The 27,038-nt window shown below is 43.4% G+C and overlaps 1 protein-coding gene across 2 annotated transcripts in view; it reads right to left on the reverse strand.

The window, feature by feature from the left end:
* LOC308100923 (poly(ADP-ribose) glycohydrolase-like) overlaps window positions 1–27,038 on the reverse strand; it is an 88,354-nt gene that overhangs the window by 11,709 nt on the left and 49,607 nt on the right. For both annotated transcript variants that reach the window (XM_080450123.1, XM_080450122.1), the window contains 3 exons: window positions 24,299–24,446; window positions 10,572–10,650; window positions 9,235–9,343 (listed from right to left, as the gene is read on the reverse strand). In XM_080450123.1, coding sequence (XP_080306249.1) covers window positions 9,235–9,343; window positions 10,572–10,650; window positions 24,299–24,446 — 336 coding nt within the window. The remainder of the gene's footprint in view (window positions 1–9,234; window positions 9,344–10,571; window positions 10,651–24,298; window positions 24,447–27,038) is intronic.

Raw genomic sequence — 27,038 nt, forward strand, 5'->3', positions numbered from 1 at the left:
GGTGATGTGGAAAGACATGGCGCATGTGGGAAAAAAATTGGTGCTTTGGTCCGCCGTGTCCACATCCTTCTCAAATCTGGACCTAAGCACCTGACTAATTGTCAGAATGAACCAAATGTTAAAATATTAGCAGAAATAGTCACATGCTGATATTCTCAATAGCTTTATTAAATTCCTTGACCCAAAAAAGATATATTTTGACACCAAAATTGACCTTCTAAGTGGCTTGGAAGCCGAGATATTGGCACTTATATATATATTACATGGTGGCTATCTTTGAAAGCCAAGATGGCCGCCTTCTGCCATCTTGATGACGTGGCTCCCCTTCCAAAATGAAACTTAAGGTGATGGAGAGCATGTTTTGTGAGCCACATGTCCACATGTTTTTGTTGACAGACCTGACTATGAATGCTATTTGCTATTTTGAAAGACAAGTTTATTGTTGAGTATACTATAGGCCTACCAAAGTGTGCCTGCATTATTAGTGTTGATGGTATCTATCTGTTCTGGGTATCTGTTTTGCATTATCCTATCCTACAACTATAATTGACAAAGCCTCCGAAGTTTGGCCGGGGTTCCCGAGCATAGGATCACTCCACTGGCCTCCAAACCTGCCACAGACTGTTAATCAGAGCTCTGGCTATTATTTAGGCTCCTTACCCAACCTCGATCAGTGATCAGACTCTCGGCTTGATTCATTCTCTGATTTGCCTATCAGACCCTCAGCCTGATCTGGCCGGACTTCGCCTCAGTGATCAGACTCTCGGTTTGATTGATTCTCCGATTTGCCTATCAGACCCTTGACGCATGACGTTTATGCCAGACTTCGCATGATGTGTGTGCAGAGAAGGCTTCCCTGATAGGCCAATCAGACTCTCAGCTTGACTGATTGATTAACATTTATGTCGGACTTCGCATGACGTGTAAGCAGAGCTATGACTAGGCCGGCAAGGGCCGCCGTCCTTCTTTTGGGCTGCAGCATCTTTCTACAAAGCCATGCCACAGAAAAAAAACAACATCTCTAGACCTTCGGACCCGAAACGCCAAGCGCAAGCGCAACGCGAGCGATACCAAGTGCTTCGAGCAGGAGAACATCTACAGTAAACGCAACACGCTGTAAAAGGACCACAAAAAATGGGAGAAACTTCAGAAGAGCCTGGACACCTCCACGCCAACTCACACAAATAGTTGACTTTCACACACCGACTATGGATAGCGTCTGCAATTCATGCTATGCTGTGATGTTCCCATGGGAAACATCAAAAGGTCCTGTTGGTAACAGGTCCTTCCGTGACTGTTGCCAGTATGGAAAGATCCAACTCCAGCCATTCATGGACCCCCCTCCTAAACTACAATCTCTGTTTGACAGGGACTCCCTCCAATCCAGGCAATTCATGGACAACATCAGGCAGTATAATGGCTTAGTATTAATGGCTTCCAAGAACGTCACTGGTAAGATAGTGGAGTTCAAAGGACAAGGACCAAAGCCATTCAAGATGAGTGGCCAGATGTACCACATTACTCCATCTGCAATCTTTCCTGACAGCACAAAGAAACCCAAATTCTCACAAATCTTTGTCTCTGATCAAGATAATGAAATTAAGAACCGCCTTCATCAAGCAAAAGGAGACAGACTTATTACGGAAGACACATTGACCTTTATTCAAGGTGAGTTAGTGAGACAGTCAATCCTTTAGTGAAGTCCTTTCAAACCACTGCTGAAATCTTCAACGCAAACCCAAGTCGGGAACTCAAAATTGTGTTCAAGGCTAAAAGCTCACAGGGGGCAAAGAAATGTCACCTTAACCCTGATGTCCCTGACGTGGTTATTGTGGCACCAGGAGACCAGACAGAGCATAGGGACATTGTACTGTACAGCACAACACAACAACTGATGCACCTAACCACAGAGAGACTACACACATCCATGAACTCCACCCTATGTATGACCCAGCTGCCTATCCCTTGATATTACCACATGGAGATGCTGGCTTCAGCCTTGATAACCGCATCATGAAGGTTAATGCAAACTCAACCACTGACAAAATTACTCTTCAAGAGTTCTTCCGATTCCATATACACAAGAGAACCAACTCCTTCAACACTGATGCTGATCTCAAATGCATGTGCCACATCAATGTTGAATTTGTCTGCTCCTTCCATACCAACAAGTATCTCTACAAGTATGTCCACAAGGGAGTTGATGTTGGCACTGTCAACATTGAAGATAAGGATGAGATCTCCAAATGCATCAATGCCAGAACAATTGATGCTCATGATGCACACTGGAGAACAATGGAATATAAGATCCAGGACAGATTCCCTGCAGTCATCAATCTTGCTATCCGCACCGAGGGCCAACAAAATATCATCTTCAAAGAAGGCCATGCACAGGAGGCCCTGACAGCAGCCAAACCCACTACATTGATGGCCTTCTTCCAGCTAAACAACACTGACCATAATGCAAGGAAATATCTTCACATGGAGATTCCAGAACATTACACTTGGAATACTTAGACCCACATGTGGAGGAAAAGAGTGAATCATCCCATGGAAGGAGAAACTCCAAGGACAATAGCACGGATGTCCAATGTAGCAGTGCTCCAGGGAGAGATTCCACTTGAAACTACTCCTGGCCCATGACTTTGTCCATAAGGAAGCCACTGCACAGAGGTGCTCTACAGATGCAGTAGACAAAGCATTTATACACAATCAGGTGCTACTTGCCATTGACGATGAGCTGTCACAAATGGGAAGTACTCTAGCCAACTACAAGGACATGCCACAGCCAAGACCGCTAACTGAGCAAGAAAAGCTGGCACAAGTCTTCAGATCTGAACAATTCAGATCTGACTGTGATATGATCGGGCCTAGATGTGTGGGCCACGAAGCGGCCCAAACATCTAGTTAGCCTAATTGAGAGGCAACATTTGTGGACAGCACAATAAAATAAAATAAAAATCCGAACTTGAACCTTCTCTTTTATTTAACTTTTGAAAATGGAACGGGGGTCGCCAAAAAAACAACTGATTTAGACTATTGATGACATCAGGGATTTCCATATATGGGCATAAAAGGGACAAGGACTGGACAGAGAGATATCTCTATATATGGGCGTAAGGGGACAAGGACTGACAGATACAGAGATCTCTATATATGGGCGTAAAGGGGACAAGGACTGACAGATACAGAGATCTCTATATATGGGTGTAAAGGGGACAAGGACTGACAGATTTAGAGATCTCTATATATGGTGTGGAGTCTCGCTAGGGGACCACCTGTAAGGTAAGCGCCGCACCATGGGGAGACAGTGGATGAGAGACTGAGAGAGGACCAGGAGACAGCGCTGCAGCCTAGGCCGCATCATCGAGGGGCGGTACCTTCCAATCTACCTGCTGGATCAACCCCAACTCAGCGCACCTGTGTGACCGGACGGGCGTCAGCTACAAACACTCTCTGCTCTGTCTCAGTACTCACTGGCTCTCCATGGTGAACAGACAGAAGCGTATGGAACATGTATAAACAGTGACGCTAATGTGACGAATGGACTGGGCCTCCTACCAGAGAATGGACCTTCCCGTGAAAAGTCACTAAAAGTGTAAAACAGTACCTGCCCCATTACCTCCTGTGTAAACGTATCAAACAATACCTGAATAATTGACGAATGGACTGGGCCCCAAACCTGGGAAGAACCTCTGTTATAGTTATTCATTATTATTAGATACTTACCTTATGAGTCGAACGTATTACCAGTACCTCTGTGCAATTTCTAAATAAATACCCATATATGGGCTTGTACCACCACTGTCTGACTCTTGACTTTAGATCAGTACCCCACAAAGGGCATAAAAGGGACACAGGTAGACATCACCAGGATCTCCATGTATGGAGCCGACCAATACATCTACGTCTGACATCATGGATCTTCATATATGGTCATAGCTGACTCATGCTGACATCACCACGATGACCCGAATCCCTTAGTGGAACGGTATAAAAAGGGCTGCATTCTCATAGCAAGTTGGATTAAAACCACAAACTCAAGCTCTTCAAGGCGACATCTCCAGAGACTCACAGAGACAGACGGGGACAGAGTGAGACAGAGAAAGACAAAGAGAGATAGATACAGAGAGATTGGGATAGAGATGCTGCGCTGGTCTTTACCCCTGAACAAAAGAGGAGCACGAGAGGGACACTACTTCATTGGAGATGCTGCTGTGCCCGTGGAGGACAAGATTTACGTCTTTGGCGGGTACTACCAAACAGTGAATGAAGACAAAACGGGTCCAATTGATGTGCATGTCTTCAACACAGCATCTTTGCGCTGGACGAGTGAAACCCGAGAAGAGGAAACTAGAAGAGGAAAACCTTCCTTTGATGTTCCCTCCATGCGCTACTTCCACACAGCTGTGCTGATGGAAGATATCATCTACATCTGGGGTGGGAGAGTGAATTGCGAAATAACAGAAGATGACGATTTGTATTATATCAGGGGAGACGAGGACACCGTTCTTCATGCATTTAATGTTCACAACCACAGATGGTTCAAGCCCAAGGTTTCTGGAACTGTTCCAGAGGCGAGAAGTGAGCACTCAGCCTGTGCCTTGGGGAAGGTCATGTATATCCATGGAGGATACACTTCGACTGGATGCACTAATGACATCTACAAGTTGGACACCACAACAATGGTCTGGTCTTTAATTAACGCCAGAGGCACTCCGGCACCTGTTTCATTACGTCACTCTGCCACCATCATCGGGACAAAGATGTTTGTATTTGGGGGCGTAGGGCACCAGGACAACAACATCAGAGTGTTTGACACACAGACCAACTGTTGGCTGAGCACACCTTCTGCAGAGCTTCTTCCAGCACAACGTCAGCACCATGGAACCTTTGTCTACAATGAAGAGCTGTACATATATGGCGGATACAATCTCATTCTGAGACAGCATTGCAGAGATATGTGGAAATTAAACTCCACAGATTTCTCCTGGAAGCAGGTTGAGCCCAAAGGGAAAGGCCCTTATTGTTTGGGTAACACGCACTGTTGCATGGTGGGAGATCGTGTCGTCGTCTTTGGAAGAATACTCCTTCCAAAGATCTTACACTTAAGTCCAAGTCTACAGACATTATTAAAGCTAGCAGTTATTCAATACGACATGGACCAGTCGACACTCCCACACAACATCAAGTGGGATCTGGCAGCAATGAAAACAAAAAAACAAACAAACAAGGAAAACATGCGTCTCTGGGTGGGTGCGTGTGCGTATGTGTGTATGTTAGCATACATTTACTGTTAGCACTCATTAGCATGCCCAGTAGCAACCAAACAGGGCTCAACTAACTGCTGTCTTTGTCAACCGAAACATCAACCGAACGGTCGCGGAGGTTAGACTGTTGCCCAATGCCCACGTAAATGAGCTTCTGAGCCTACACACATGGAGCAAATGAATGAATGAGCGACATTACAGCGCTGACGGCCGGGCGGTGACACGTTCGTCAGTCGCAGCAGAGTGAATGAAAGAGGGGGAGAAGAGACACAGGGGAGGCATGGGAGGATGGCCCGTCTCCCCATTGGCTTAAAGGACAAGCAAAACGGGGAAGTGTCCCCATTGGCTTAAAGGAGTGAAGGACAGCCAGGACAGCCAATGATTGAAAACATGTTGCGAATATGTCGAACATGATGCAAATATGTCGAGGATGACTAGTAGGTCAGACTCTTCATTGACCCGGCGCTCTTCAAGCACCTGGTAAAAACAAAAAAGAATGAAAAATGTCAAATAATAAATAAATAAAAACTAGAAATTTGGCGGTGCGTTGAGTTCAAAACCCTCAAAGAAATTTGGGATTGATTGAGGGTTTTTATCCCATGGGTTCGGTGCCACGCTATGAGCTTATAGATCTGCCATTTTTGAAAATTTGTGCAAATCTTTGAATATATTTATTTTTAAAGCGAACATTTGTGACTCAAATCTTTGCTTCTGGGGGTCCGTGGAACAAAATATTTGTTTATATATATATTTGTTTTAATATATATATATATATATATATATATATATATATATATATATATATATATATATATAAGATTTAAAAATCATTTTAAGAATCGGCCTCAGGTCTTAATGGGTTAAGCAGAACAGTGAGTCATACAGTAGAACGCGGCAAATAAGCCACTAAATCAGCTCAGAGCTAAATTCAAAGATGTTATAAATCACAGAGTCTTTTATTAGTTGAGACTGTCCGAGGCAAGTGTAAAACTATTGTAACGAGGCTATTGTTTGTCTCTTTCAAATCTATATGGCAGAACATCGCTGTCGGGCAAAAACCTTGTGTCTCCATATTTCAAAAATGAATGCCCTACTTCCTCGTTCCAGAGTGTCATGAAAAAAGTTAAAGTTAAAGTTAAAGTGATTAATTCTGTGTGTGGGTTTTATCAACCCATTTAGACCATGAAAGTATCTGTGTCATTTTAGAATTCTTAGGCTATTCAAAAATAGCAGATATACAAGCTCATAGTGCGGCACCGAGTGCCGCACTATGAACTTGTAGATCTGCTATTTTTGAAAAATCGTGAAAATGTCTTTGAACATGTATTTTTTTTAAAGCAAACATTTGTAAAATATTTTGTTCCTCAAAAAAAAAAACTCCAGAAGCAAAGATTTGAGTTAAAAATGTTTTAAAAAATAGATGTATTCAAAGATTTGCACAAAATGTTTATTCTTTTTCAAAAAGAGCAGTTGAGCTTGTATATCTGCTATTTTTGAATGATGGTTATAGCGAAAAAAATCTAAAATGACACAGTATGCGTTAATATTGAACCGATGAAAAGTATTAGAAGACCTTGTGACTAAATAATAACTACGTTGGATCCATTGGAACACAGGTTCTTTTTTTACCTTTCCTGAAATGTAAGGGTTTTGGGGCATAAAAGGTTTCCACCCGACAGCGATGATACGCCGTCCAAAAACGTGTTCTTTCCCGCATAATCCTGTACTGCTAGATTTATGGCAACACCCAATAATAAGCCGTACAGCTATGACAGTCCTGTCAGCTGGAAGTGATTGCTGCTGTCATTTGTCACTGTGCTGAACGGTGTCTCTTCCTCTTGTTACAACTCAATTCATTGCAATGGCTGCAGCTCGACGTGAAACATTTTCAACACGGAGGTGAACAAGATATGGATACAAGTTCAAAGTTGACACAAAATTGAGAAGAGTACTATGACAAGACTGCAGGCATCAAAACATCCTTTCTTATTAAAAAATGTTATAGCAGATCTACAAGCTTTGTAGCTCGCATATTTTTTAGGGATGCCACAATCTGACCTTGAGCCAATTCGAATATTCGACAGCCCTGGCGAATATTATTCGATTATTCGACAGCACCGTAACCCCCCCCCCCCCCCCCAATGACAAAAAAAAAAAAAAAAAAAAAAAACTTTTTTTTTTTTTTTTTTTTTAGGATGCAGGCCACCGGGAATAGTCCCGGTCCTTCCGACGGCCAATCCGGCCCTGAGTGTGTGGCTGCAGCAGCACTCTGAGTCTGCACAGACAGCGCAGCTGGCTTCCTCCACTTTACAGTAAAACAAACTGTGGCCATTTACAATTATTAAGACTATAATATTACTATTATTAGTATTAGCATATATTTTGATTGAAACTAAGGCATAAAAAAAATTAAAAAAAAGAAAAAAAAGAAAAAAAAAAAATAATAATTAAAAAAAAAAAATAATTAAAATCGATTTTTAAAAATCATATTCGATTATGGAGACTGTAACGAATATTCGAAAAATCGAATAATCGGTGGCATCCCTAATATTTTTCCACAATTGTCGTATGATAAAGTACTACTTATGGCGTAACCACATGGACCCTTAGATCCCTATTCTTGAAAAAAGGAGTGGACCCAGTGGACCCAGTACAGAGCCCTGGGGGACACCGGCCAAAGAAGTATATAGAGTATTAAGTGGTAAGCTCTGGGTCCTGTGTTTCCTATTAAGAAGATGGGTGTTAGACTTTTTATGATATGTTTTATGTAAAGCACATTGCCTTGTTGTTGAAATGTGCTATACGTAAGGGACAAAAGTATTCTATAAGTGTATTCTATAAGTGTTGCGCTGGCCGTCGGCCCAGCGCAACACGGTCGCCTCGGAAAACAAGGAAGTGTATTGTATTCAAATAGAATACATTTTCGGTTATTGCATTGTCTATTTCTCGCTTTCAAATGTTTTCAAAAACATTCTTGAGAGCAACGTTTAGCTGTACATGACATTGTGTGTTTGTTTACATGGCTGTCATGTTGGATACAGCATAAACTTCAAGCAGCAGAGCAGGTGCTCTGAGTCTTTGATTAAACAGCGGTCTGTTATTGAGCTCAGCTGTCATTATTCGGAAATGACACGCCGCTGAATTCAGCGATTGACCAATCAGAATCAAACATTCAACCAAGCCGTGTAATAAATACATATAAACTTACCTTGTCTAAAACTGGTCAAATACAAACTGCCCATGTAACAAGGAAATCCACAAAGGCAGTTATGCCAGTAGCATTGTTGGTCAGAATCCACACACACACACAGTCACACACACACACACACACACACACACACACACACACACACACACACACAAACACACACACACCAGTGGATTCTAACGTTGACCGGGCCAGAACCGGGCCAGAACCGCTTTGACGGCTAAACTGGTTTTTAACACATTAACTGCCAGAATTATTTTCATATTTTTTTAGCCAGTGCCAGAGTTTTTCATTGGAAAAAAAAAGTACTCAGGAGCCGAAATACAGCATTTTTAAGTTTTAAGTTAACAAGGAAGTGGATAGGAGTCTAGATCTTCAACTAATCATATCTCCTTGGTCTTTGGGAAAATTGGAATTTTTTTCACTTCACGTAGATCTACGCGATTGGCACGTGGCGGCTTTAAAGCGGTTCGCGTAGATCTACGTGATTGGCAGTCAATGTGTTAATGGCCACTCATTAACAATTTGGCCGAATGCAAATGAGCCCCATTTGAAAACAAAGGCGACTTTCTGTGGTCGGCTACAACAGAATAGGGTGAGGGGCTGCTAATGTTGATTTTTAGTTTTTTTCCCCCTGGATCTTGCCCCTACACAGGGACAAGCTGGGTTTACAGACCGGGCCATGGCCTCGTTGGCCCCAATGACGATACGCGCCTGACACACACACACACACACACACACACACACACGTGTCACCTTATTGAGTTCTCTGGTCATCTTCTCGGGGTGGAACTGCTCCAGGAAGTTTCTGAACTTGAGGGCGTCCAGGGCCACTATCTCCGTACACCGTCTCTGCCAGTCGTCCCTGGAAACAGGAGAACCAGACAGACCAGTTCACCACAAGGAGACCCAGCAGGGTCCTTCTTTATTTCCCAACCAGTGACCTTGACTTTGTACAGTGTTTCTCAACCTTTTTCTTTTGGACCCTGAGTTTGATGTGCATTAGGCCGTACAATTTAGGCATTTAGCAGACACTCTTCTCCAGAGCGACTTACAATAAACAAGGTAAATAATCAAATGCATAGAATAGAGAGAGAGCAGTGTGGCACCTCAGTTCTCAAACTTTTTCATGTCAAGGACCCCCAAAATGATATGTATTTGGCCGCGGACCCCCATCTCAAAACATTTAGTTCCAGGGACCCCCAGAAGCAAAGACTTGAGTTACAAATGTTCGCTTTAAAAATATATATATTCAAAGGTTTGCAAAAATGTTCAAGATTTTTCAAAAATAGCAGATCTACAAGCTCATAGCACGGCATAGAGTGCTTGTATATCTGCTATTTTTGAAGTATAAAAGGTTAAAGTGGTTCAAATTATTGTGATGCTATGTTAACACATTTTGCTGGGGACCCGTTGGAACCCCCCGATGGCCCACTGGGGGTCCCCGGACCCCACTTTGAGAACCAATGGTCTAAACAACATGCTATCTAAACTACATTTGTGGTCAAGAAATACAAACCTAAGAAACAAATCATGAGAACAGGATATGTCTGCATATATGCCATGGACCCCCATTTTGATATCCATCTATCTAACTATCTATCTTTTTATCTCTGGGACCCTAATCTACACTGTAAAATCCTCAGAGTTAATTATAACTCTGAGTGTCCAAATGGTACCAAATGGAATCGTAAGGGTCCACTTGGAACAGGGGTGATGGAACTTGATGATGGAGAGGGACACTTTATTTCCACACTCACTCTAGACTAGAGGGCCACATTGCATATACTGTACAGAAACCTCTTTTGTAAATTAATGCCGTATATTTCACCATTCTATGTCACACAAAAATAGCTTGTAGATCTGCTATTTTTGAATTGTAATCCTGATTTTAATTTGTTTTGTTGTTCAAGACAATAGAATTTTAATACTAGTCACTAAGCTACTAATATAGACTGAAGTAATTAAAGCAGGTCATGTTTAGAATTGTAACAGCTGAAATCAATAATTTATCAGTATTCCGACATTAACCTGCGGGCCGCATTTAGTGATGGTGTATGATTTGGAACATCCAAGATACAAATGTTTAATACCTGGGCGTCTCATCCGTGTGGCTGTGCTTCCACTTGTAACTCTCAGCGTAGCCAGAATATTTACTATACTGCTCCGTACCTGCAAAGAAACAACAGTAAAGACACAAAACCATGACATTTAGTTTGCATTTGGCATTCGACGCACACGGCAGGGCCTAAATCTATTTTAGAGCTTTGCAGTCTTAAATCACATTATGTGCCTTCTATCCTCCCCATGTGGGTACGCGTGTATTGGATTGTCATAAATAAAAAGGCCATTGATTAAATAAGTAATCCTCTTTGAGGCCTCGAAATGAAAAGCTTTCAGTCATAATTAGGAGGAACGGTGCGGCGCGGGGAAGGCTTACGGAATGTTTAAGGGAAGGGAAAAACCACACTAGCTAAATGGACCGCGTTTATATCACGCCTTTCTCCTAAAGCACTTCACGTTGTATTTCACTTTCAGCCGTTCACCCATAGATCCACACACCGACAGCGGAGGAAACCATGCAGGGCACCAACCGGCTTATCGGAAGCAGTTAGGGGGTTAAGTGTCTTGCTCAAGGACACACTGACACTTGGACACACACAGAGGGGTAATGCCACATACCAGCGTCATGTCCAGGGGGTGTACATGTACAGTACATCAAGCTGCTAAGAAAACAGGAGAGCTCCTGACAAACTAGCGTCATACAGGAACCATTTTGTTCTCATGGCTACTTTACAAGCGCGTGAGCTTGCAGATCTGCTATTTTCGGAATTTGATGCAAGTATATAGGGTTTTAACCCATTAAGACCGGGAACGCATCCGTGTCGTTTTAAGATTTCCTTGGCTATTCAAAAACAGCAGATCTACAAGCTCATAGCGCGGCACAGAGTGGCGCGCTATGAGCTTGTAGATCTGCAATTTTTTTGAAAAATCGCGAACATTTGTGCAAATATTTGAATATATGTTTTTAAAGGGAACATTTTTGACTCAAATCTTTGGGGCCCTATTACAAAATATTTTCAGATTGGGGTCCGCGGCCAAATACATATAATCTTGGGGGTCCTTGAAATGAAAAAGTTTGAGAACCACTGATAAAGAAACATACGTTTTTCAAAAAACTGTTAGGATTTGACATTTGTAGAATGCCCAGAAGCAAAGATTTGAGTTACAAATATTATCTTATATTAAAAAAAATAAAAAAAAATCTCTTTCAATACCTTCTTATGTGCACAGGGTTACGGCTTGAGAGGTTTCCCTCATCAGTATCATCATTAGCACTCATTACAGGAAATGACGCCTGCTAAAGGCTGCAACATGCATTATGTATGGAGTGGCTTGTTATGCAAAACCTGAACGAACAGCGGGGTTTTAACCTGCTGATTAGCATTGCCTTTGAGTGCATACAGTAGGCAGGTACTCGAGGAGAGATGTATTGTGAGCTACGGGCACATTACAACGGCTGTGCTTCAAAGCATCCTTCGAGCAATTCTCATTTCATTCCGCAAAGGAACTCATTATCTGCAAGGAGAGGCAGGAAAACATCACAGTAGATGATTTGAGTCAAGTTCAAGTTCAATGCAGAAGCCTCTAAAAGGCGGTAAAACGGTAAATGTTAAAAGATGATTTCTGGGGGCACGGTGGCGCAGTTGGTAGTGCTGTCTGTCACAGCTAGAAAGTACCATACCCTAGGTGGGTTTGGCGAAAGGGCCTACTCTGTGTGGAGTTTGCCTGTTCTCCCCGTGTCCCCTAGGGTAGGTACCCTCACAAAAAAACATGCAGTAATCCTGGTCTCTATACTGCCTCGCCCTGGTCAGCCGGGGCACCTGAAGGAGGGGAAAGGAACTGGGTTGGAATAACGTGTTCCTTCCACCATGTGCTACGTCCTAAACTCCCCCTGTCAGGTGATAAGAAGCGGCCTGCTCGCTCCTCATACGTTGAAGGAAGCATGAGCTCAGTTTGGGGCTCTCCCCATGCCGGCAGAGGGAGAGTAGCGCCCAGGATTACAGCTTAGGCAATTGGCACTGGGTGAAAAAATGGGTTACAAAAATCGTGGGATGAAAAAAAAAGGAAAAAAAGATTTAGGTCTAATCTGCAGTGCCAATATGAAAACCATGAAAACACACACAACTCAGGGTAATGGAGTATTAGTCTTCCACATAAAGAGATCACGACAGATCACTAGTACAGCTACAGACTAACAGTGTATGGAGGGCAGGCTCCCGGCTACAGATCAAGGTTTTCCCAATGGAACGCGAGTGTGGACTGCTGTACTATTATTATAAATGCTATTATCGTTATTGCTGTTATTACAGTTGTTGTTGCTGTTGCTTATATCTCTCTCTCTCTCTCCTTCTTTCCCCTCCGACACAGTCAAGGCAGGTGGCCGGCCACTCTTGAGTCTGGTTCTGCCAGACGTTTCTTCCAGTTAGCCCATTCAAACCGGGAATGCATCTGTCTAACCAATTAATCCATATTTTATACTTTGGCTATTCAAAAATAGCAGATGTACAAGCTCATAGCACGGCACCGAGTGCCTTATATTTCTTTTTTTAATTCTTGACCATTTGTGCAAATATTTGAGTATTTTTTAAAGGGAACATTTGTAACTCAAATCTTTGCTTCTGGGGGGTACCTTGACCAACATATTTTGAGATGGGGGTTGGCGGCCAAATACATATCATTTTGGGTGGTCCTTCACATGAAAAAAGTTGATATTGATACCACTGATATTAAAGCACCATATACGTTTTTCAGAAAACTGTTTGTACATTTGTAGAATTGCCCAGAAGCAAAGATTTGAGTTACAAATGTTTGCTTTAAAAATATATATATATTCAAAGATTTGCAAAAACTTTCACGATTCTTTTAAAATAGCAGATCTACAAGCTCGAGTGTCGCGCTATGAGCTGGTTTATCTACATATAAGAAATCTAAAATTGACACAGATTATTTCCCGGTCTAAATGAGTTAAGGGGGAGTTTCTCTGCTGCCATCAGGTCTGTGCTCTATATGTAAAGTGTCTGGAGACAACTTGTTGTGATTCAGCAGCATAATAAAATTGAATTGAATCGACTGTGGAATTACGCCGCTATATAAATCCTTGGCTGAGTCAGCGAAGGCTGCGATTTTTTCAAGACCAAGTGCAGCCGGCTGAATGGACCGCAATACTTGTTATTACACCAGAGGTTCTCAAAGTGGGGGTCCACTACGGATCCTTGAGGGGAGGGGGATCAAGGGGGTCGCCACCAAAATAAGGAACACTTTAATCCCATTTTATACTTTGGCTATTCAAAAATATATTTTTTAAACATTTAGAAAAATCAACACAAATCTTCTCTTATGGCATATTTTCAGATGGGTGCAAATACATTATCAATTTGGGGGGTCCTTGACTAGGCCTGCATAATGGTCATAATTGTATCCATGTTGAAAACCTTTCGTGACGCGTGGTGAGCTTGTAGATCAACTATTTCTACAAAATTATTAAAGGTAGGGTAAGTGATATTTTTGGGTATTTTTTTAGTTTTTGTTAAAAGGTTAAAATACTATATTCTGATAGTAATCATTGCTACAGAGCGTTTGTTCGGTCACAGTTTGTTCGGTCACTAAAGAGCTCTCCAGCTCTTTAGTAAACAGAATATAGTACATTTTCAGGTAGGTGACAACATTTAAGCCAATCAGGAGAGAGCACTGAAAATGTTCTGCCTTTTCTGTTTAATAAAGAGCTGGAGACACATGGCAGACTCCTTTTACTGAACAAACACTCTATAGCAACGAGTACTATCAGAATATAGAGCTATTTAACACTTATTTTAGCCAAAGTAAATCACTTACCCTACCTTTAAATATGTCAGTAATTTCTTTGTATATTTCTGTTATTTGTCATATCTGCCCCAGGTGTGCAATGTTTTATTGCGAAACCTAAACGGCAAACAGAAATTTAGTTTTTAAATAATAATCCAATGTTCAATGCCAAACACACAATGAAATCGTCAATCGCAATGATTTGAGTGGAATCTGTAATGGTGACAGTCCTATCCTTGACATCAAAATGTTAAAGAGAACCAGCATCGACTCCCAACGTCAGCAGGTCCGCCTCCCTCTTATCGGCTCCTCCAATCAGCACAGTCCTTGCCCTCCGCCTGCTTCACCTTGATGCCATTTATGTCGGACACGCTGAGACATTGAGGACCCGGCCCTGACGGCGTCCAGACACACAGGAGCATCAGATTACGAATCCTCTGATCCTCTCCCTGGCCCGCTCTGCCTGACGATCCCACGACACCACAACGGACACAAACCAGTGTAAACCGGTCTGACGTTTAGGCCCCGCCCCGTGCGGTAGAACAGTGATTCGATTTTGTTTTCTTTTTTTCCCCAAGGACCCCCAGTTTGATATGCATCAGACCGCGCGTAGACCATACCATTAATTTTATTTAATTTTTTATAATCTCTGGGACCCCAGTCTACACTGTAAAACCCTCTGTGTTTATTTTACCCTGTAAGAGTCCATTTGGACACCCTGGTGGTCCCCAGACCCGAACCCTTCACGTTATAAGGCATTTACCACTTAAACCCTATATACTTAAAGGGATAGTTCACCAAAATAATTACTTTTTTCTATCGATTAGTCACAGATTCATGGATATATATTTTTTTTAATCGCATTCCTAAGCCAATAACTTGATATCTCTTACCAGAACCTCCGGTACGCTGGTCATCAAATTAAAAAACAAAAACAACAAAAAAATATCGATGAATTCAAGTCTCCATGGGGTGACTAATCGATAGAAAAAAAGTAATTTGGGGGTGAACTATCCCTTTAAACCCTATAGACTTCGTTAACCAGGGTCCCCCCCCCCCCTCTACAACCGAAAACAGCTTGAAGACGGCCGGACACGGTTCGTCTCTTATGGCACGCCCAGAACAGGGACGCTAGGGTTCATACAGTTCAGAAATACAAATCAGAGATACACAGAAGGGGGTGAGACGGAGAAAAAGAAATGGAGGGAGAGACGGTAACAAAGACAGCGAGAGAGAGAGAAAGAGAGAGAGAGAGAGAGAGAGAGAGAGAGAGAGAGAGGGGGAGAGAGGGAGAGAGACAGAGCAGACATTGGACTTGAAGGCAGTGAGCGGCTTGCTTTGCGTTTTGCGTGCGAGGAATAACTCCTGCTATGTTTTAATAAATCTATGGCGTAACTGGTATCCATTCCATTAGGGGACCCTGTGGCCCTTAGTTGGGTTATAAATTCCTCTCTGTCCAAATGTAATAAAGTTAAGTGGAGAGGAGGAGGAGGAGGGGAACGAGAGGGAAGGAGGGGTAGAGGAGGAGGACAGGAAGGAGGACGGTGACTAATGGCTGAAGGTGACTCTCTGAAAGGTTCACGTGCGTCATGGGAGACGCCGTGGCACCATGGCGTCGCCATGTCGGGCGGAAACCTTGTATCTCTATATTTAGACTTTTTATGTCTTTTTTGGGAAATTAATGCCTCACTTCGTTATACAAGAGTGTCGCACATAAGTGGTGAAAATAGTCGACCTACAAGCTCACAACGCGTCGCATCGCGACGCGTTGTGAGCTTGTAGGTCGGCTATTTTTACCATTTTGAAATGTTTTTACAATGACAACCGGTTACAACCGGTTTTGGACATACACGTTTTTTTCCGCAAGACACAACGATGTGAAATAACCTTCTCTTTACTGGTAGTGAAGGAGGAGACTCGCCCACTGGCGTCCAATGGAGGGAGGGGCACTACGAAACCTCATATCTCCATGTTTCAACCTCATGTTTTCTTCGCAAATTAGAAATGAACACCCGACGTTGTCGTACAAAGTGTGTTGCGCTACAGCAGCAAAAGTAGCCGATCTTCACACTCTATAAAAAGTGTTTTAAGTGAAAGTGGTTAAGTGTGACTGGGTTTTATGAACATTTAATCAATGAAAATGATAAACACGAGCTTGCGGCTAAATAATAACTACATTGGTTCTTTTTTTTTAAACATTTTCTGAAAAGAAACAGTTTTGGACATTCGTTTCTACCCGACAGCGACGAATGCCACATTTTTTGGGTCCTACGCCGAAGCCAGTATTACCCATGTTTTGAACAACATGTTTTCCTGTATTATTTTGTGGTTGTATTTTTTTTTATTAAATTTTTTATCCCGCGATTTTTGTAACCCATTTATTTCACCCGGTGCCAATTTCCTAAGTGATCCTGGGCGCTACACCAGCCCTACACCAGCATTACACCCACAGTAGGGAGACCAGGGCCGAGCTCATGCTTCCTTCAGGCATGAGAGCCAACTGACCTTCTTGTCACCTGACAGGGGGGAGTTTCCCTTGTTGGACGTAGCGCGTGGAAGGAACACGTTATTCCAACCAGTTCCCTTCCCCTCCATCAGGCGCCCCGGCTGTCATGGGGGAGGCGGTATAGTGACCAGGATTACTACATGTTTTTGTGAGGGTATTAACTACCCTTGGAGACACGGGGAGAACATGCAAACTCCACACAGAGTAGGCCCTTTCGCCAACCCCACCTAGGGTATGGGCGCTGATGACGCGGAGGAGAAGACACGCCCCCAGTGCCCACAGCGTCCCCGGCGGGAATCGAACCCAGGACCTTCTAGCTGTGAGGCGACAGCGCTACCGACTGCGCCACCGTGCCTCCTATTTTGTGGTTGTATGATTAATAGTTGTACAGTATTTATGAATGATAGTTGTATATATCCACAGTATTTATGAATGATAGTTGTATATATCCACAACAGTTTGGTTAAGGCTTCACTGACCTTCACTCTCTCTCTCTCTCTCTCTCTCTCTCTCTATCTGTCTATACTGTGCTCCAGCCTGCTGAAGCACTGGGCAATGGTGATAGATAGGAGGCTATAGGAGTGGGCATCGGACCATTGCAAAAAGCCTTACTTCACACACACATTTGGCTTGCCCACATGCAATCTGTCTCCAACGCTCTCGCTACGCCTTCAAATAATATTTTCCGGCAGCACCAGAATCAATCAAGTGCAGAGAGTCCGCAGCAGCCGTGGAAAAAGTCCTCACATTTCTTACTTAAGTTAAAGTATGAATACTGCAATGTAGAAATACTCTGTTACAAGCAAAAGCCCCGGAATTCAAAATTTACTCAGGTAGACGTACAAAAGTATTGGTGTCAAAATATAAATCCAAAGTTTAAAAGTGGTTTCCACCAAATGGACGTGACGTTTCGAGCCTCTTCATCAGTCTGTACCTAAAAGCTGAACAAGCTGATTGACGCGTCGTGCGATGTCAGCTTGCATGAATTATTTACTGTGATAGGCTTGTTAAGAGAGGAACGGGGCGATACATGGGCGATAGATCAGGGAGACGCCGCAGAGAGAGGCTGATTAATGAATCTATTCAAAGCGAGAGCACTTCCACCAGAGACCCCGCCGCGTGTCAGAGGAAATGACCGCAGAGATGAGGCCACCAAGAAGAGAGGCAAATTAACCACTTAAACCCAAGCCCCCAGAACCCAGTGGATGCATTGAAGCGCATTGGACATGCTGGCCATTGATATGGAACTGCAGCTCAAAACGGCTGGGGCCACTGTGCATGAACGAGCGAAAACGGTTTCGACCAATGGGCTCGACTCACGAGCTTGCGCACAGGGCTGTGCACCGAGGTGAGGCAAAACGCGTCACAGAAGCCCCAAATAGGCTCCGCCCGTCACATTTCCCAAACCGGAAGAAGGGGTGATTTCGGCCCATGCGCTGGGTGAGCAACTCAATGCAAGTGGATGGGAGGGGATTTCCGGTGCCCTCTCTATTATTTTTAACTCTATGCTTAAACCCCATATGGTTGGCCGGAGTCCCTCAGGGCTCTATACTAGTGTCTTATCCGTTTTCCGCTATTGTGGAGAAAGCGTTCGCTGGAAAATAGGCGATCGACAAGCTCACAAAGCTTGTCGATCGGCTATTTTCAGCGAGCGCTTACCTCACAGCGCGGATGCTGGGGTTTAAGTGGTTAAGTGTAGAAAACAGACGATCTACAAGCTTGTAGATTGGCCGTTTTTGACGCGCCACACCGCAGGTCTAATTCTTTCAGCGAGCGACAGTGTCGCACGACGGAGCATAAATTATGCTTTACACTACGGAGTACAGCTCATCGTGGCTATTTGGGAAGTTATGAAGGGAATACAAATGTAAGAAAAATCACATGCACATGAAAATGTGAAACTAGAAGAGTGCGCTCCTCGGAGCAAGGTCTCTGCCAGGCCGGTGTTGCCTATACCCACCCAGGGCCCGCGAATTCTGGAAGTCAGTCATTGCCCGTTGGAATGGAATGTGAAAGATCTGACTGATACATCTTGATCACGTGACTCCAGAGATACTGTGTACTGATTTGTGTGAGGTTTGGACACAATTGTTCGGAGTAGTAGCAAAAACTGTGTTGGGTGTGGCCTATGTGGGGAGTTAGCGTCATGAGCCAAGGGATTCAGGGAAACATTCGATTTTTGATTGTATGACTTACGGTTCCAGGCCAAAAAACGTGAATCGGCCTGTTATAGTGCCAATTTGAACAATCCCAGTACTGGGAGTGTGTGCACTGCATGCACAGTTTCACGGCGCTGGGTCCAACGGTGCCGGAGATAAGCTGCTCACGGATGGACAGACCGACGGACGGACAGGAGCAAAAACATTATCTCCAGCCTTCGGCAGTCCGTCCAGGCCAGGTGGAGACAAACCTATCAACCACTCGAACCCTATACATACACCTTGTTGACCAGGGTCCCCCCAGGGAGTCTATACTTGATCCCCAGCCTTTTTCACCCCGACACAAAATGTCTTCGCCAAGCTAACAAGCTTGTAGATCTGCTTTTATTTCACCAAATGTTCACCCATTGGCTATATGCACAGCATCCATATTGGAAAGAAATTGGGCCTCTTCCTTACTTCCTTCACAGGTGTTACCAATGATTCTAATGAAGGCTCTGTTCCATTTAGTGTAGCACATTGGTTCTCAAACCTTTTAATTTCAAGGACCCCCATAACTCTGAGAGTGTACAAATGGTTCCATTTGTACACTCTCAGAGTTACACACCCGTAAGGGGTCCATTTGGAACCCCCTCAAGGAACCATGAGGGTCCCTGGACCACACTTTGAGACCCACTGGTGTAGCAGAGTGTTTCCAGTGAGTCAACATCAAGCCCCCAGAACCCAGTGGTTGCATTGAAGCGAAATGGACATGCTGGCCATTCGTAGGTACTGCAGCTTAAACGGACGGGGCCACTGCACAATGTACGAGCGAAAACTGTTTCGACCAATGGGCTCGACTCACGAGCTTGCGCACAAGCTTGCGCACGGGGCCGTGCACCTCTGTGACGTAAAACGCGTCACTTCTGTGACGCAGAACGTATCACAGTGGCCCCAAATAGGCTACGGCCATCACACTTTCCAACCCGGAAGAAGGGGTGAATTCGCTTCATGCACTGGGTGAGCAACTCAATGCAAGTGGATGGGAGGGGATTTCGGGTGCCCTCTCTATTATTTTTAACTCTATGGTCAACATGCACAATATCAGCACCCTGACTCTGTTTGACCAGAATGGAACAGAGGCTTCATTAGTATCATTGGTAACACCTGTGAAGGAAGTAAGACGAGGCCCAATTTCTTTCCAATGTGGCTGCTGTGCATAGAGCCAATTATGACAAGCCCAGGAATAGGGAACGGCTAGGGTTCATGTGGTTTAACTACAAATCAAGTGCTACACGTTCGTCTTTCAAATGATTTGTTTGCATTTCCAGAGCGGAGAGGCCACGACCGAGCTGAGAAAGTAGAGGAGGGTGGGAGGCTGAGATGTGTTGGGGGAGGGGAGGGGGGGGGCAGCGATTGGAAGGGAGGGAGGGTAGGAGGGGAGGATCACTTAACCCATTAAGACCGGGAACGCATCTGTGTGTCATTTCTAGATTTCTTTGGCTATTCAAAAATAGTAAATATACAAGCTCATAGCGCTCACAGCACTGAGTGCCACGCTATGAGCTTGATCTGCTATTTTTGAAAAAATCATGAAATATTTGTGCAAATCTTTGAATATATATATAGATTTTAACTCAAATATTTGCTTCTGGGGGTCCTTGGAACAAAATATTTTGAGATGGGGAGGTCCGCGGACAAATACATATAATTTTGGGGGTCCTTGACATGACATTTTTTTTAAAACCACTGATATACAGTAGCAACATAAGTCAAAAAATATATAAATAAAATAACTGTTAGTATTTAGAAGACATTTGTAGAACCCCTAGAAGCAAAGATTTTAGTTAAAAATGTTCACTTAAAAAATAAAATAAAATGTAGATCTACAAGCTCATAGCGCGCTCAGTGCCGCGCTATGAGCTTGTAGATCTGCTATTTTTGAATAGCCCAAAGAAATCTAAAAACGTCACACAGATCCCTCCCGGTCTTCATGGGTTAAACAGGTTGACTCAAGCACAGTGAGTGTGAGGGTGAAGAATAGGCCAATTCTGCCCGAGAGAAATGAAGGATAACAGGGGCCGTCCCCGGTTAAATCAATGGCATGGATTTACCTTCAGAGTGGATGGAGGGGGGGTGGGGGGAGGGCACAGAGACACAGAGGAAAAAAGTAATTAATGTAGCCCAAAATACACGTGGGGCTCAATCATAGACTGTATTAAAAAATATATATATGGATGTAGGAGCGTGACATCACCCCGTTGCCTTGAGGAGTCCCGTTTTTTGAGGCCTTCAGTTTACTGTGGCAATGAGGGACCATTTCGTTGCTGTCCTCCAGAAACCTCTTATCTCCATATTTAAACTTGGAAAATCTCGGAACGGCTCGGAAATCGGACCAAATTTCACTTTCATTTTGGTTCGGGTCAGTTTTTTTGGACCTGTGAAGAGCTCCATTTCAGATGACTAAAATATGACTATAACTAAATGGAATTTTATTCAAAAGACTGTGACTAAAACTACATGCTGTCAAAATGAACACTGCTTCACTAGTCTCCCTGTACCCTTTCTTGCCACCTTTTCTTTCGAATTTAGGCTAACGATTGACCAAGATATGGCTACTACTACGGAGACATATCTCACGTTTTTTTGTTTGTTTCTTATATTAGGTCTTCTAGGCCACACATGTCATGGACAGTGGTGTCATGGGGGCCACACGGAGTAGGACGGCATTTGGCTGGTACATTTTTCACGCGCAAGGTACGGCACGGTACAGAGCGAACGCGAGCCCCCCCCCCCTAAATTCGCGAGCCAAGTACCCAAATGGCTACGGGTTTACAAGTGAGTGTGAAAATGTGTCCTCACTCCTCGAATATATAGGCTACACGGTAAGCAACACAGCATGTTGTCTTCAGTAGGGCTGCTGCCACTATCCTATCTGCACGCAGCAATGCCTCAGCCACCGTCGAAGAAGAGAAAGATACTCGTTCAAAGCAAACTTTTAGTTTCAGCTCTATAATTCATGGCATTGCTTGAATTTTTATTAGTTTAAAAAGACCAAAACTAAGCTAAAAAACATTTCCTGATGATTTTAGAATTGATTAATTCATTCATTCATTAAAATAATTATCAGCGACCAATCGACTTTGATGTACAGCGTCGAATAGTGGTTTTGATATTCGATTATCCGAATATTCGACTATTCTGTGAATGCCCTAATGCTAGGTTCATTGTTTACCTTTGAGGCACTGCGCTGCTCTCTCTGCACTCTTATATGTGATTATGTACCTTGTTTATTGAATAGAGTTCATGCTTACTCTGCTTATTCCGACCTCGCAGATGTTCAAGTCGCTGTGGACACGAGCGTCTGCTAAATGCCTAAACTGCGATTGATTATAAATTGATACGCAACCTATCACTCAACCTGTGGTCCGGGGACCCAATGTGGTTCTTGTGGGGGCTCCCCAGCTAACAAGGGGGTTTACATTATAGACTGGGGTCCTGGAGATAAAATCAGATGGCGGTTAGCTTCAAAATAAAAACGTGACAAAATGTTGAATATTTTTGGAACATTTTGACGACACAAATCTTGTATGGGGGGTCCCTGGCACAAAATGTTTTCAGATGGGGGACCACGGGCCAAGAAACATCAATTTGGGGTAAGTTTGAGGACCACTGCTTTAGAGCGTTGGTTCTCAAAGTGGGGTCCGGGGACCCCCAGCGGTCCTTGGGGGTGTTCCAGGGGGCCCCCGGCAAAATGTGTTAACACAGCATCACAATAATTTTAACCACTGTTATACCTTTTATACTTTGGCTATTTTTTAAAAATCGTGAAAATGTGTGCAAATCTTGTTGAACATAATATTTCTTAAAACAGACATTTGTAACTCATATCTTTGCTTCTGGCGGGGTCCCTGGAACAAAAATATGTTGACATGGGGGTCCGCGGCCAAATACATATCATTTTGGGGGTCCTTGACATGAAAAAGTTTGAACACCACTGCTTTAGAGACAGGAGGGAGAGAGAGAGAGAGGGAGAGGGAGAGAGAGAGGGAGAGTTAGCAGGTGTCTGGCAAGCCTTCAATCCCTCCCCCAGATGAAGGGAGGACAGACAGCCGCACAGCAGGGGGGGAGGGGACGGCCCGAGTCAAATGAAATGAGGAGCAGCAGATGAGGAAGAAAAGTGGAAGAAAAAAGAGATGAAAAGACGTGACAGACCGTCAGCAACAGGGGGGGGGGGGTACAGGTACAGGTACACTGCACACAGGTATTGTTAGTGGTGTGAGGGACATAATGTGTCCAGAATAGGGCTGGTGAATTAATATTCGAATATCGAATATTCCTTGGGGAAAACGTGTATATTCGAATATGAAAATTAATATTCATTTTTTAAATGTTTATTTGACAGGGACAATACAAAAAACAATGTATCAAGTTATAAAAACAAACAAAGGATATGTTTTATTGGATCCGAGCACTCGATACCTTGTTTTTTGTGTTGTTTCTGAAAAGAAATCTTTTTTTATAATAATAATATTTGAATATATTCGAATATCTGCCAATTTTTAAGACCAATATTCGAATATCATTTCTGAGGAAAGTTGACAGCTCTAGTCCAGAAGCACACGTTGAGGAACGTACCAGAAAGCAGCAGAGAAGAGGATATCGATGCTGTCGGGTCAGAAACCCTGCTTTTCCATCATTTCTACTTTTCAAGTTTGTGTTTTTTTACCGGAAACTAAGCCCTACTTTGTCATACTACTGTGTCACACAAGAGTAGCAAAAAAACAGCCGATTTTTCTCCCAAGCCGATTTTTGGGAGAAAAAGAGGGGAAACTGAAGTTAAAGGACCACTTCACCCATTTTCAACCTACCTTCATTATACTGTAATTGGTCCTCACTAATGCTCATTATAATATGGTACAATTTTGCCTACTCAAGACTGTGGTCTCAGAGGAGAGCTTTGGACAGTTCAGAACCCTGCATACCAGTGACAAATCATTTTAGTAAACAAACAAAAAATTGTCACACTCGTGATACAATAAAAATGGGCCCGCGGCCCACAAATGTGTCCCGAACCACTGTTTGGGAAACACTGGTCTAGATAGCCTTTGACAAATTTTGTTTCCAGCAGGAGTTAAATATGCGACAGCAAAGGCGAAACGGAAGTACATCGGAGGTACAAAGAGCCAACAAGTCTGTCAGGAGAGAGTACTGTGTGTGCGTGTGTGTGTGTGTGTGTGTGTGGGGGGGGGGTGGGGGGGGGTGTGTGTGTGTGTGTGTGTGTGTGCGTGCGTGTGTTCGTGTGTGTTACCTGTGATAATGAGGCATTCGTTGAACTCCAAGGCTTCTGTGAAGAGGCGAGAGATGATGAGTTCGGGGTTGATGAGGAAGCGGATCTCCTCCTGGACCAAACCAAGTCCTGTTACTCCTCCACCTACCAGCCTGTTAGCAAAGTCCACCTGGAGGACACACACACACACACACAGGTTTGTATTACTATACTAGTGAGGACATCAAAATCTTAGGACAGCGTTGAAAATTGCTGAAGAATTGCAGAAAAAATTGCAGATCTAAAAGCTATTTTAGAGCGGTTATTTTCCGGTGTGCAACACTGGCATGTAACTCAGTATATAATAAATCAGGCATAACTCCACACACACACACACACACACACACACACACACACACACACACACACACACACACACACACACACACACACACACACACACACACACACACACACACACACACACACACACACACGTGACATTTCATTAAATTACTTTTCAGACTTTCTGTTAGGCCCAGATCAACAACTGCCAGCCAGTCGGCTCGCAGAACCAACCAACCAACCAAACAAACAGAAAATAACGAGAGAGAAAGAAGACTTTCTCTACAGTTCTGTGTTCATTGTTAATTTCTTCCTGTTGACAGCTCTCTCCAACGATCCAAAAACCTCTCTGTGACAGTTCAGTGGGACGCGAGACCAGGGCCCCCCGTAGTCAGTGTGTATTACCAGTGCTTCAGGGCCCACTTGAAAATCTCCAAAGTGCTCGCAGCCCACCCATCGGACCACTTAACACGGCAGCCTGGGCCACGTGCGCTTTCAGAGCGTGTTTATTTTCATGATCAATCAATCGATTGTGTTCTGGCTTGGATCAATATACTTTGAGTTCCTATTTATCACAATGAAAACTCAAGTTTTCAAGGTTTTAAAGAAAGTATACCAGGAAGATTTTTTTTATATTAATATTATATTATCATTCAAATCTCAGTGTTTTTGCCAGTTATTTGGGGGCTCATTTTCAACCCTAAACCTGGCCCACAGGTTGAGAACCGCTGGTGTATAGGGTTAAGTGGTTAAAATGGTTAACACACACTTCTGCCCTTTGCCCTGTTCAATAGACTCTGTCCACAGCAGCCATATTGGAAAGAAATTGGGCCTCTTCCTTACTTCCAATGATATTAATGAAGGCTTTGTTCCATTCTGGTCAAACAGGATGCTGATATTGTGCACGTTGGCTCACAGGAACCACTCTGCTACACCAGTGGGTCTCAAAGTGTGGTCCAGGGACCCTCGTGGTTCCTTGGGGAGGTTCCAAATGGCCCCCTTACTCGGGTGTAACTCTGAGAGTGTATAAATGGAACCAAATGGACCATTTGTTTCCATTTGTACACTCTGAGTTATCGGGGCTCCTTGAAATTTTAAGTTTGAGAACCACTGTGCTACACGAAATGGAACAGAGCCTTAATTAGTATCATTGGTAACACCTGTGAAGGAAGCGAGGAAGAGGCCCAATTTCTTTCCAACATGGCTGCTGTGCATAGAGCCCGTTGAACAGAGGAGAATGTTGCAGCGGGTTTGGAAGCGACTGTAACCTCCCCCTGATTTAAACGAACGACTCTATTAACGAGCCCTAATTAGCTGCCACCCACGGTGGCCGTTTAACACAGATGAATGTCTAAAGGATCACAAAGCTTCCTGTCTGCACAGAATCAAATCAGCGTGTTGTTGTTGTAGCAAAACAACACTGAAATTTCACTGTATGCAACAACAACAAAAAACACACAGAGAACATGTGTCTTCATCGGTCTTAATATCTGAATAGACTACAACAGAGAGTTTATTGGTCAGTTAATTGGACTATTAGTTTTAATCGATTATTTAAAAGAAAATTGATTGTAATAAAATAAAACTACAGAAAATATCACAGGACAGACACTGCTATATAAGGGTTCCCAAACTTTTCAGCCCGCGACCCCCCAAAATAATCTTATTTGAACAGGGGACCCCCCACCCTGACAAGCACTTGGAATTGTAAGGAGTTGAGGCATTACATTTACTTTGAGGCGTTGTGAGTTTGTAGATCGGCTATTTTCACAATGTCTTTCTTATGTAATATTTGACAATCTGGCCTATTTGGTATTAAAAAGGTCTTAAAAGTCATTAAATTGAAAATTAAGAAATGTGCATATACCCTGTGTACACTTAAACGGTATGTTTTTCTGTTTTTTTTACTGTTGAGTGAGAAAACAATGTTGAAGCTAATTATCTGGGGATCCCCCAAAATAATTTGGAGACCTCCAGTCCCGACCCCCAGTTTGGGAACCACTTCTATATGGGTATGGGATAACACCAAGATCATATCTGACTATGTGACCTAACCCGGTTTCTACTTTGTCGCACGACAGTGTTGTGCGCTGAACATAGCCGATCTACAAGCCCACAATGCGTCGCATCTGCAATGCGTTGTTGGCTTGTAGATCTGCTAAGTTCGCCACGCCAAACCCCATCGTACAACGAAGCATAAATCAGGCCATTACTCTTCTGGAGTCTTCCATGTCCAACTAGAGGAAGAAGAAGGTCATTTGCATATCTAGATGGTAGATGTTACTGCCAGAGACACATGGACTCCAAGACAGTGGAAGATCGGGCTAAAGCAATGGGAGATAAACCAAAGTGACGTTCCCGATCGTCTGTTATCTGGACTGCGGTCAATGGATGATGATGATAATATTAAATCTAATCTGCTTTCTTTTTTGTCAGT

This window comes from Gymnoscopelus braueri, assembly GCF_963280865.1.
Source record: "Gymnoscopelus braueri genome assembly, chromosome: 14".
In the NCBI taxonomy this organism is placed as follows: Eukaryota; Metazoa; Chordata; class Actinopteri; order Myctophiformes; family Myctophidae; genus Gymnoscopelus; species Gymnoscopelus braueri.